The sequence below is a fragment of the Electrophorus electricus genome, chromosome 1 (genome assembly GCF_013358815.1).
Source record: "Electrophorus electricus isolate fEleEle1 chromosome 1, fEleEle1.pri, whole genome shotgun sequence".
NCBI classification, from domain to species: Eukaryota; Metazoa; Chordata; class Actinopteri; order Gymnotiformes; family Gymnotidae; genus Electrophorus; species Electrophorus electricus.
In genome coordinates, this window is record NC_049535.1 from 30,320,068 (window position 1) to 30,332,413 (window position 12,346).

A 12,346-nucleotide genomic window follows, 5' to 3' on the forward strand; every position below is an offset into this window, starting at 1 on the left:
CTGTTTCAGAATTTCATACGGGTAAAAATGGCTTTTATTTTAGGCTTTAACTAAGCCATTTTAAATAGCTATAAATCATTTGCCATTATGAAATTGGTCGGAGGACGAAGTGTTGCACCTGCCGTGAGATGGCGATCGCCGAGGAAAACGTCCACTAGCGCTTTAAGAAGCGTCTCCCTCGGCAGGCGCGGCCCAACTCATCACATGACTTCTGTCTTGTGACCGACCAAATAGCAGGGTGACGTTTTTTTAAGTTTGTCGAGGAGTTTTAGTTCGAAACTCCTGTGAAGATTTTCCTCTTAAGGGATAAGATAAATCGATTTATGGTTGTTATGGCGTTTTTGTAAAATATTGACTTCGCAATAGTCACCCAGGTCCTCGAGTGTTTGGTTCGGGGACGCTTTTGAGTGTGCTGTTGGGGACAAAGTTGGCGCATGGAGGGCGGTGAAGTTCCAATTTCCTTCGTCCAGCGTTCTTGGTTTTGGCATCTGTCCTCATAATTAAATATTGTATGACGCAAAAGGTAACAAAAAACAAACAGACAAACAAAAACAACCCGATGGTAATTTGGTGAGCGTGTTAACGTGTTACATTAATAGCCATAATAAAGAGGACGCGTCCCGTCGGGTATGGATAACAAGCCTCTTCTGCAAGATAGACCCCCTGCCTACAACATCGTACCGGGGGCGCTGGATTATGGGCAGCAGAACAACTACGGAGCGATCCCACCGCATGCTCCGGCACCCGGGGGCTTCCACTCGCCACCTCCGCCATACCCGTTCCCAGATGCGCAAGGTAAGCCGACGTCTGCGGGTAAGTGGCTTTGTGCACCGTACTTGTCTACTGCAGATCCTATACGGAATGACTTTGGACGTAACCAGAGTCCCTCGTGCGACATATCGATACGTACGGGCGGCTGTGTGTCGTCACACACTGGAACGCGGGGATAAAGTTTCATCGTTTGCATCCCGTAGTCGTTTTAGAAAGTTTAACCCCCCCAGCCGGTACATGTCTGCTACCAACCTATTCTGAAAGATCCATGGTCCTAAATTATCGCGACTTTATCGCGATTTATTTTCTCATGGTGACCGTTTCGTTCGTCATGTAGCCTGTTCATAAAGCACAGCTTTGCTTTCACTTTTCAGTGGGGGTGTGTATTGTTTAGGCAACTTAAAGATGTTTCGTCCAACGGTTATTTTGTATTTGCAATTCTTATGAAATGAGATGTTTTATTATTAATTCATCCTGGGTTGTGTTAATTTGTTAATGTCTTGTCATAATATTCCAACAGCTCTCGAAACTTGTAGAACAGGGCTTTGGTCTCACGGCCTCGGTCAGGAAATGTATAGGAAGTGGTGATGTCTTTGTCTCTTGCTGCTGTTTGGAAACCTCAGCATCTTGACACAAACATGCTTTTGCCCTTTTCTGTTTTGTTCAAGTCTCAGGAAGAGTGTGCAATAGTTCTAATGACTGCACACAACCTCCCCTTCCTTTCTGTAGGCTACCCTGCATCTGTGCAGGCTGCCCCCGTAGGCCAACAACCAAACTATGCCAACACGTACACCATCATTCAGCCCTCCGTAGTGGTCGTAGGAGGATGCCCGGCATGCAGGTGAGGAAACGCCATTACTGTTGTGGACATGGGAATGGTGCTCATTTGCTGTACTAGAGAGTTATAGGGTGTGCATAATCTAGTCATCATAAATTTTAGTTCAACATACTTTGTATAATTTTCATCAAGAGATGGAACCGATTCAATATCATCAGAAGCGAGTCCATACCAGCAAAAATGCTGGATTGGATATCGGGAGAAACGTTAAGAAAACTGATCCAATAGTGTCACAGTTCAGAGGCACCGCAGATCACATGATAACAGCCAGGTTAGCTAGAAAACAGCTTATACACAGCTGTACAGTTTAACTACTGTTTTCTTCACATTAATGATTAAAACTACAATGTTCAATGGAAATATCCATGAACCTGCGCACATGTGATGACTTGCTTTGCTAACTCAGTGCGCGGTAACAGGTTATCTGCCTTCTAGTGGGAACATTTAAACGAGACAATATTGCGTCTTAGTTCTGATCCGCGTTTCTGTGGAAACACAAACATTGTTTCCAGTCAGGCCATGGCATAAGGAAGATAAAGTTCAGAGACAGTAGAAAGAGCAACAGAAACCTCACAGAAACAGAGCTGGAGAGGAGAGGAAAAAGAGTAAACAAACAAGTGAAACACTCTCCTCTAAATTCATGAAGTTGGATTTAGTTTATTCAAACCGCATGAGGAGCGCAAAAGCTGCTGAGTTTGCCGTTAGCCTGCAGAGACTTAAGGTGGACTGGAAAATCTGAATAAACCAAAGAAGATTAAGAATAAGCTAACTTCAACTAACTCCGTCCATAGATTCTTTCAGCTAGAAAGAATAACTCTTGTAATCGTTACCAGATTACATTTCCATTGGTTTTAAGCAGAGGTTGCGTGAAGAGACTCGTATTACAGGTAGCCTCTCTCTCTGTCTGCTCACTTATTGGTGTGTGTGGTGGGTATAGCGGTGATTTACTGCTAAAATTCACAAGAGTAATTATGTAAGGTCAATATTAAGTTGATGTGGAATTAGTTGCATTCACTGATGAGAAGAGTGTAGATGAACTGTAGTGTAAATTTCATATGTGTAAAAATATAGCATACATGATGCATCTCACACAAGAAAAATCCCCAACAAAGTTTCACCCCAAAACAACCAAACCGCTGCTACCCAGTGAATGAAAACATAAAGGATCGATATTGGATGATATTCAAGGGCAAGATTTTGCTATTGGATTGGTACAGAAAATGTTTAAAAAAAAAATCTGTGTTTTCAACTGGTTCTCATTTTTGGCATGTGGAGCATCACAAGATAAGAATTATATGCATATGCTTTGGCAACATGGACTCTGGTTCTTTTCATCTGCCAATCAGTGCTTGAGTTATTTTCACTTAATGGGGTTGGTCCAATCAGAGAGACCTAACAAACATACTTGGCCTTTCTCCGACTTGGCATGACTTGTCACATGAAAATGACTGACACTTTTGCGAACATTGCATCAGCCAAAGTACTCAATATGTGTTTTTCATTTTCATCTTAACAGCAAAAACAACTTTTTGGGAGTTTGCTGTACTGATGCCTATTTTTTGTACAATATAAGTGTAGTGGTTTCTGTGGGTTTGTGTTCCTGCTTTTTCCAAAGATTTTGCTTTACAGATAATGAGATTTTTTTTATGGAAAAAAACATTTGGAAAATGATTACATCGTTACATTAAGCTTGCTTCCAACAATTGTAGGTAAAGGGTCAGTAACTATTATTATTATTGGTGGTGGTGTTTGCAGAGTATATGATAAATGTCTGACCTCAAACATGTGATTTTTGTATGCACTTTTAGTTCCTCCATGTTCATGCTGAGGCCGTAATTATAGTAAAAGGAGCAGCGTGTTCTCTAAAGCTCGATTCCTTTTCAATCCTCATAACATACCATTTATGACTGTCAGTTCTGGACTACACAGAGGTTGCATAAATTTAATGCACTGAAAGAAATATTTATTTAAGTGCAAGTCTTGAATATACAATGTAATTAGTCACATTTAAATAGGAGTTGTCTTTTTGGGATGTACCTTTACTTGAATCCAAGTCGAATGGTGATTTTTAAAAAAATACATTTTTTTCTTTTCTTCATTAATCCGTAACGTCCGCATCTCTGGCCATTTCTCTGTGATGCAGGGTGGGGGTGCTGGAGGATGACTTCACCTGTCTTGGGATCATGTGTGCCATTCTGTTCTTCCCCTTGGGGATCCTCTTCTGCCTGGCCCTGCGACAGAGGAGGTGTCCCAACTGTGGTGCCACGTTTGGCTAGAGGGACCAAACAGCAGCTGACCTTTAGGGCCCAGTGACCATTGCTTGTTTGTTTGTTTGTTTGTTTTTGTTTGTTTGTTTTGTTTTAAATCCTTGATTTACACAATGTCATTAAAAGATATAATTGCACATCTTGTATAATAATCCAAATCATTATAGTGAACAGCCATATGGTTCCCCAAGAGGTTAGTGAATTCTGAGTTTTCTACTTTTACATTGCCTGGAAAGACAGACACTTAGATTTATTTGCTTTTTTTGGCATGCAAGCCACACCTGTCTCATCCAATCACCTGTGCCTTTAAGATGGCTATGAACTTTAGGCTGCAAAAGCATGGAGACCATAAATGGACTTGGCAAAAATAAGAACACCACCACAATTAAGACCAGTTCAACTTGCATACCAGTTCAACTTCTAATGATGACTCAGCCTGAGTAAACTCATGTGTCTGAGTGAGGTAATTACCTCACACTTCTGGCCTGTTTCTCCTACTGAGGAATTTTCATTCTCTGTTATTAAGAGATGAGGATCTAAGCTGCCTGCTGCTTCGCAAGTATAGGGATTTGAATCGGCGTAACCGATCTTGTAGGCTTTGTTCGCAGGGCTGAACGTCTTTTCCACATTTACATCACATCCTGCTTCTAGATGACCAAACCACTTCCTCTCTGTTCTCTGTTCAGGCTTGCCAGTTTTGCTTCCTTTACCATTACCTTCACACTGAGCGCCTGTGTCCTCTGTAACGTAACGGTTACAGTGGTGCTTGTAAGCATGAGATGTTTGTCTAACCTAAAAATGTCTGTCGCTTGGGGAAATGGCGTGGGAGTGGCCTCTGCTGTGTCTCAGGAGCCACACTGTGATTAGCACTGTACTAGTGATCAGTACGGGATGGTCAGTCATTCTGAAATGATCTCCTGTGTGAGCAAATGAGACAGGAATGTCAGTGTGACCCAGAGGTAATGGATATGTGCTGTTTTTTTGTGGGGAGGGAGGGTTTGCTGTACCTCTCCCAATGAAAGACAATCAGTATAGAATGAATGTTTTCTGTGTCCCCCCCCACTCACTGTAGAATCTCATGACTTTGCCACAATGATGATGATAATTCAATATTCAGTATAGGTTTATTTGATCTGCTTAAGAACACTACGCACGCTGTTATGATCATTCAGATTTTTTTATATGACATAATGTAAATAAAATTCTATGAATGCTACCTTTTGAGTCTTAGTTGTTTCTTTATATACTAATCAACTTGCAGATTGCTCATATCAAACCAGGTGCTACTGAACATGCTTTTTTTATTAGACACATTTATTTTTCTGTTTGTTATGCTAGACAGAACAAATTTGATTATGGTCTTTTCTTTACTGTGTATGAACAAATTTCCTAACGTTTACAGGAGCCAAACACTTGACCTTTTAGACTTAGCACAATACCACAATGTGCTTCAAATGCTACCAACCGCATATGCACTAGACTATTTTACATACGTAAAATAGATTTTAAAATAACTCGAGTTTGGTAATAAAACTTTATTTTTATACAGCAATAATCCACAGGACATGGGAGGAGCGGCAGTGAAAGATATTTGTTGACAGCATGAAAATGCATCAAGTGCAATTACTGCAATTATAAGGTCTGTGTCAGAGTGGTTCTTAGATGTAATGTACTCTTGAGAGCTGCATACATTCACAGAAAGAGAAGCCATTTTCAGTAACAATAAGGCAAATGTGTCCTCTGATTAAAAAAAAAAAAAAAAAAAAAAAAAAGATTTGGAAATGCTGCTAGTATGTGACATCAGCAAAACCTTGTCTAAACACTCGTATCAAGCCTTTGGAACAAGTACAAATCTTTAATCATAGTGTACCTTTAGCTGTGATGGTTAAAAATGTGATATTTTATACTCCTGCATAATTACAAGTGCAACGTTATATCACTGACTCTTTTGCTAATTCAATGCGTGCTCCGTTTAGCAGTTCTATGGCAATGGAAAATTCAGTTTTTTAAACAATCTGGGATCCAATCCAGCTGAACACATGGTATGTACGGCATGCCATGCCTCCATCTTAAAAGCAAACGTCTGGATCTGGATCCAAGCTAGGAGTTTACATCTGGGACAAAATATGCACATATACACAGCCATTTGCTCTTGGAAGAGGGCTGTTCCCTATCAGAAATATTGCTCTTCCTTAGGTCTGTGTCTGGAACGGTCTCGCTTTTGGCAGCACTGCCAAGCGTCCCTGACCTTGAAAGATGCAAGTCATTAAAAACATGTATATTGGCTTTAATAAGGTACATAAATAAATGTGGCATTTGCCATCATGTGATGATTATGTACGATGAGCAAAACGCTGGTTTAAATCAGCATGGCACCTCTAGCGGAGGTTCCATGTCCATGTCCACTGAGGCCTGTTACAAAGTTCTTGTGTGATGCAGTCATTTGCAGATGAGAGGGTTCTCTGTGTGCCTACTGGTTGATGCAGGGTGTGTTGAAAGATGGTGGTGATGGTGGTGTGTTGATGGCATGCAGTGGTGATGATCAGATGACGGGAGCTGATCTGTCATTGGTGACTGTGGGCCGCAGCTTTACTGTAGCAAAGGGGTTCCCTCCCCTGAGGAAAAGACACTCTTCAGTACTCAAATCTAGGTCAGATGAGTGCATGCTCTTAAGCTTTAACTGAGCCTATGGATTATAAGCATCATGTTACGTAACAGTGAAAAAAGTGGTTTATGCACTGGTTGACGTATACTTTGCATTTTATACTGCATTTGAATTTGAAATCACTATCTCCTTCTGCACATAGCAATTTGCATAAGACTCTGCCTTCTGAAAAGACCTGTTTCCAGATGGCAGATTTGGTTAAAATTCGTGAGCCGCATACTCACCCTAGAAAAGGAGGCTTTGCAATTCCGTTTGACTGAGGAACCTATGAGAAACAGAGGACAAACATCACCTAAGCACCCCATACCACACAGACGTTTCCCTATTTTGCTGACTTGTGTTAAATTTATTATTTCTAAGTTCAAAAATGTAAAAAACAATGCCAACAAACAACAACAAAACATCTCGGTCAGACATATCAGCATGAACCATAACTCCGTCTGCAGACTGGAATCTGGTCGTGCCGGAAAGACTAGTCAATTTTAACTTCAAATCCAGGTAAAGTACAGCACACTGACAATTCTTTCTCTCTGTTAAGTGAACTGAAAGGAAGTTTCCTTTCCTAAGGAGGTGTATGTTGTCATAAATATTTCTGATATTAGTGAAAATTTTTCTTTTATTACTTTATCAGTATTCCCATACATAAATACAACATAATTCAGTCACACATAACAAATTAAAACCACTCTCATGTCCAGTGCAAGAACATTAGACGGCGCAGTTTTACAAGACAGGTAATAAAAAAAAACTAGTGAAATAAGTGAAACTAGTGAATAAGATTGAATTAAAAACTGAGTTTGCAATACAAAAATCTTACAATAAGTGGTGCACTGGCAAAACATCTCCACTAGATGGTGGCAGCAGTCCACTCAGGTGATAGTCAGTCCTCAGTGCAAAGCAGCCCAATACATTTGAAAAGCAGCCCTGTCCAGCTGCTTCATTTAATCCACAATCTAATTAGGGAGTCCCTGGCATGCAGGCCACTGTCTAAGGAATTGTCTGTTGTGACTGGAAGCTATGTGCGCCTGGTGTACTCATGACCTCCACTGTTAAAAAGTCAGGTGACTAGTGGCTACAAATTGGCAACGTCCTGTCTAAGAACACAGTGAGAGCCTTTTTGAGTGAGGTTGAGGTAGAGCGCTAATCTTAGTCGATGGCTGGGTACATCAACCGAGGCCGTGAGTGAGGTTGAGGTAGAGAGCTAATCTCAGTCGATGGTTTGTACATCTGCCAAGCCCGTGACCCTCATACTTTAACTTCCACTCCACTGCTGATTTGTGCTCGATTTGCCCTTCTGCTCCCTGTCTTGCTTCTTCTCGCCCTTCTCTCACCTCAGCAGCAAACCAGGTGGGCATTTCTGCCTCTTCCTGCTCTGTTCCCGTCATAATCTGATGAAACGTTGTATGGAGAAAGCCGGCCCTTTGGTGCCGATATGACACTTTGCTCTTTTCAGTGAAAGAAGTGCTTGTGAAGCATCTCTCTTCTTGCCTCGGCTTTCTAGGGCTAATCACAGCCCAGAGCCCAGCCCTGCTTGAGTAATCACATGGCACCAGGCCCTGTTTAGCCTCACGAGTGAGCCAAGCCTCAGCAGAGAGGACAGGTGTTGGACAACGGGCCTCCACACCTACGTAGCTGACTCTTATTCTGACTGTGAAATACTTATGTTCACATGCAGTAATGCAATATAAAATCTAATTACGCACACAGCGAGCAGTGCGATTGTGCTATTTTAGCTTTCATTCCAAACAGCCAGGTGAGCTAGCTGAATGAACGAGAGGAGAGCTCTCTACTGGCTGAACTTTTCAGGCGGTTTCAGGTTGAGCTCAGTGTGGAATTCCACCGGCACGGCATAGCCATGGACCGGAAGCATGGCTAGCAGCCTCAGCCTCTGGGGCTCACCCGAGGATTGGGTGGGCAATGAATATTTCACTGGCTTCAGAGAGGAGTGTCCCCTTTCACAGCCTCGCCAATCGGACCCAACCCCCCCCTCGAGGCCGCACGCTAACGCTGGTTAGCTGCTCACTGTTTCTGTGTGCTGCACATGGGACAGACCCTAATCGCTTGATGGAAATGAAGACTGCACAAATATGACGTAGGTCACGGCACCAGAGCTCAGTTAGAGAACAGGTCAGGTTATATGTCACACCACACTAGGGCTGGCGCCAGGACGAACCTGAGAATGTGTGATAATGTAATTTATAAGAGATCTTAGCTATTGGCAACTGTGCATTTGTTTGTGTAAACAGAATGATTTACATACAACCTCGAACCACTGCTGACAAGCACATGCACCCCCAAGTTTTATTAAAGATTTGCATGCATGTAACGCCCATGTCTAGGTTTGCTAGGTTAAGCAAAGCAGCCTTTAACCATGCTCTGTTCATCCTAGTGAAATTTGTAGGGTAACTTCAGCATCATTATAGAAGTGCCTTCCTTGATAAACTATTGTAATTCCTTCTAGGGGTCAGCCCTAACGCTTGTATCTAGCAGTATCCTAGCTCAATAGTATCTTGAATTCAGATCTATTGTACTGGGTGGGACGCATCCTATGACTAGATGGCAAAACACTTTTGTAAGTCGCTCTGGATAAGAACGTCTGCTGAATGCCATAAAAGCAAAGGTAAGCTTGAAAAGTTGTCACTCAAGGCACATAAGCAGAAAGTCCCAGCTCAGGGAATGTCAGTTGGAGAGCTCCCCAGGCATTTCCTAGTCAAATGGCTGGCCTTGTGTGAGCCACTGTGGCTAATGCCACTCCCCTGTCCATACACAGGGGGTTTAGCATTGTTCTGCAGACCTCACGGCACAATCCACTCAGCCATGTGGAATGTTATCATATCCGCGGCACGCTGGAGTGTTTGGCACCTTCATGCCGGTACACACACAATAACAAGGGAGCGGAGTTATTGGAACTAAGTCACTTGGTTTTTGTTGCGTGTGCTGAACTGACAGCTTTGTGATGTGGGAGTATGAGCATGATTTTTCAGAGAACCATCTCTTCAGAACCATTGAGTATCTCATAGAACTTCATGTCTGTGGACTCTTGATCTATATCTAGTCTTTTTTATTCAGAAAATAACATGTAATATAGATGATCTGCAATCTAAACAGATTCAACAGACACATTTTCAGTCATCTTAATACCAAATGAGTTCAGCATTAGCTCGATGAACCTGGGCTACATTGAGAGCCAACTGAAACAGGACTTGAGGGCTTCTGACCTTGTTTTCAGAGGGAGGAGTGTATGTGTATGTCAGGGACTTGGCAGAGTTCCTTATGACGGAGGAGTCTCTGTAGTCAGGTGGAGGCAGCACCATCGTGTTCTCTTCGTTGTCCTGCTGCAGAAGGTTGGCCACACTCTTACTCCGCACTGGAAGGTTCCCAACAACACTGCAACACCAGATCACACATCAGACCAAACGGCCCTTCTCCTTAATCACTGGTTTTGCCTGTTAACAGTGAGCAATCTATACAGGACTGGATTGAATAATTTGATGATTATTAGTATCAGCCAGATGCCCAGACTATTATTTAAAGCACTAAAGCATATGTTCTTTTATGTTGCTCATACGTAAGTTGCTTGAGTCAACTACACCAATAACTGCATATTTAGAATCATACATATAATCTAGACTGGCTCATTCAATCCACATATGCTAAATGTGTAAATGGCCCCTTTATATCACTTTAGTCACTCTTCCCACGCACATGTGCAGCTCATCTTGGTTTAGAGGAATCATTCCACATCCTGACTAACGACACATTAATCCCATAACCTCATTTAGCAAGGCTTTACGGCATCAGCCAGTTCAAGAGAGTCATGCTGACCAACGCAACAAATGTTTAATGTTTAACTCTTTTTATTTTGAGGTAGCTGGTATATGAGTTAGGTTACACTGACATGTATTTCTTCATGTCTTTTGTGCTGCTGTATTCATGATTCAGGAACTGAGGTGCTACAGCCCTCTTGGACAATGAGGATGTAAAGGTCTTGAAAAACGCAATGGGTTGAAAATAGAGCGTGACCTCAGCTTTGGTTTCCTTGTCTTTAAAAGAGAACTGATCGATATCAGCAGTAATCAGGAGGACAACAGAGAAGTGTGTGTGCATGTGGGTGTGTGTTTGTGTGCAAGGAGAGTCTGATTACCTGTTATTTATCACAGGTTCTACATATGGACAACAGTAGGAGGATGGAAACCAGCCTCTCCTGTGAAAATGGAAATTTGCATACAGTATTCAGTTACATACATGGGAAAAAGATTAGCAAAAAATATTTCATTTTGGGGAATAAGAACAAAACTCTTCTTCTCTAAGATACGCGTGAAACATTGCAAAAAGAAATAAAAGCCGATTTGTCATGACCTTTTGTCATGGTTTTCCATGAGGAAACATATACTCAGAACAAAATGCTGCACAGATTCTTGAAATATTTGTAATTAAATGGCATTTTTGGAAACTTTGAGTGATGAAAAGAGAGAGAAGAATTAAGTGCTATTCAGAACATGCTGAACAGACCTTTCTGGCCCCTTTCCTAACAAAATAATTTTTATTTTCACACGTGTTTGGTTTAAAACCAAAAACAAGAAGTTCTGATGAGCAGAGAGAATGCCACTATCAGATATTCAGTAGCCAATACCATCACCATGTCGCATCTGGAAAGACAGCTAATTATCTCACTCATACGATACCTAAAGAATGTAGCTAGCTAACATAAGTTTCACTCAAGAACTTTGCTTAAAATTAGGCTGGACTCATGACACTCACCCAGTGGGTGTCCAACCAAACTCTGGATTACATAAGGTACTGCTGTAAACCTCAATGGCATGTCTGTATACTGTGAATTTTTACCCAGAAATAATGCACTTATTCCCTGGTGCATTTCTGAATAAAAAGGTTAATGTTTGTCTATCTGAGTATGGACTTCAGTCAGCTGTTTGCCTTATATCTGCAGGACCTGCAGATGCCCTTGGGCTAAAAGAGAAACCCTTTTCGTCTACAAGTTTGGCCTTGTCTCATACTCTCTCCACAGATACACCAAAGGACTAACTTACCTATAAAAGGATAATTTATTATTAATGACATTTCATCAGGAAGTGATTTTCTTTAAATAAAACACTCAGTTTATTGCAGCCACCTGAATGCACTGTAAGGGTCGCTGATGAAATGAATCCATACAGTTTATTTTTAAATACTGAAATAAAACTGTATATTTCCTACTGTTTACAGTTTAGGTTTCCCTAAGTCTTTTCACGACAAATCTTGAATTACATGGCTCACTGGCACGGCTACTGCACCCTGACAAAGTGAGAGTGCACTTGGTATTATTAGGGGACAGAAACTGATTAGCTTAAGGACATATTATTAAAATGCAGCCAGCCAGCTTGCACCAACTGGCGGGATTTGTTCTCTGGCTGACCAAGTGGAAGCCATACTATAATTATTTGGAGACATGGTTGAGACAGGAGATCTTTTTCCACATAGCTGTGTGCTCTTATTGCTTTTGTTTCTCCCACGTTACTATTCGGTAGACACTTAGCTGTCATGTGTGCTACCATCTCATACTAGCTGCCACAGTTGAACTGTTGAAGCTCTCTTAGGTCTAGAAGCGCGGTTCAGTTGACAGAGACGAAACTGGCGTCCTTTGCCACAGATGGTTTGCAGAAAGACGTGGAGAGTTGTGTACACAGACTTTCTCCACCGAGACAATAACTTCAGTGGCTGGGCCGGATGCATGAAAAGCCCTCAGCAGGTGCAATGCAACATGGTGCTGGGTGAGTTATCTGGTGTCCTCCTAGATATGCAAACAAC

At 41.8% G+C, this 12,346-nt stretch overlaps 3 protein-coding genes across 6 annotated transcripts in view; 1 reads left to right on the top strand and 2 right to left on the bottom strand.

Annotated features, from left to right (window-relative positions):
- tecpr1b (tectonin beta-propeller repeat containing 1b) overlaps positions 1 to 186 on the bottom strand; it is a 14,970-nt gene extending 14,784 nt beyond the window's left edge. For both annotated transcript variants that reach the window (XM_026997962.2, XM_026997961.2), the window contains exon 1: positions 1 to 186. This exon is cut by the window's left edge and continues 19 nt beyond it. The gene's annotated coding sequence lies outside the window, so the exon portion shown is untranslated.
- Positions 187 to 193: 7 nt separating this feature from the next.
- On the top strand, positions 194 to 5,092 carry bri3 (brain protein I3). Of its 3 annotated transcripts, XM_026997964.2 has the most exons (4): positions 194 to 523; positions 600 to 813; positions 1,501 to 1,612; positions 3,753 to 5,092. In XM_026997964.2, exons 2-4 carry the CDS (start codon positions 630 to 632, stop codon positions 3,883 to 3,885), a joined length of 429 nt encoding a protein of 142 aa, XP_026853765.1. In that variant the 5' UTR covers positions 194 to 523; positions 600 to 629; the 3' UTR covers positions 3,886 to 5,092. The 3 variants fall into 3 exon arrangements, with proteins under 3 accessions (XP_026853765.1, XP_035384196.1, XP_026853767.1); XM_035528303.1 differs by having other exon boundaries at positions 194 to 813; XM_026997966.2 differs by having other exon boundaries at positions 195 to 795.
- The window catches only part of baiap2l1b (BAR/IMD domain containing adaptor protein 2 like 1b), a 35,772-nt gene continuing 27,560 nt past the window's right edge, over positions 4,135 to 12,346 (bottom strand). Inside the window, exons 11-14 of the mRNA XM_026997963.2 lie at positions 10,686 to 10,745; positions 9,760 to 9,928; positions 6,766 to 6,806; positions 4,135 to 6,491 (exon numbers count right to left, since the gene is read on the bottom strand). Coding sequence (XP_026853764.2) covers positions 6,419 to 6,491; positions 6,766 to 6,806; positions 9,760 to 9,928; positions 10,686 to 10,745 — 343 coding nt within the window. The 3' untranslated portion in view covers positions 4,135 to 6,418. The remainder of the gene's footprint in view (positions 6,492 to 6,765; positions 6,807 to 9,759; positions 9,929 to 10,685; positions 10,746 to 12,346) is intronic.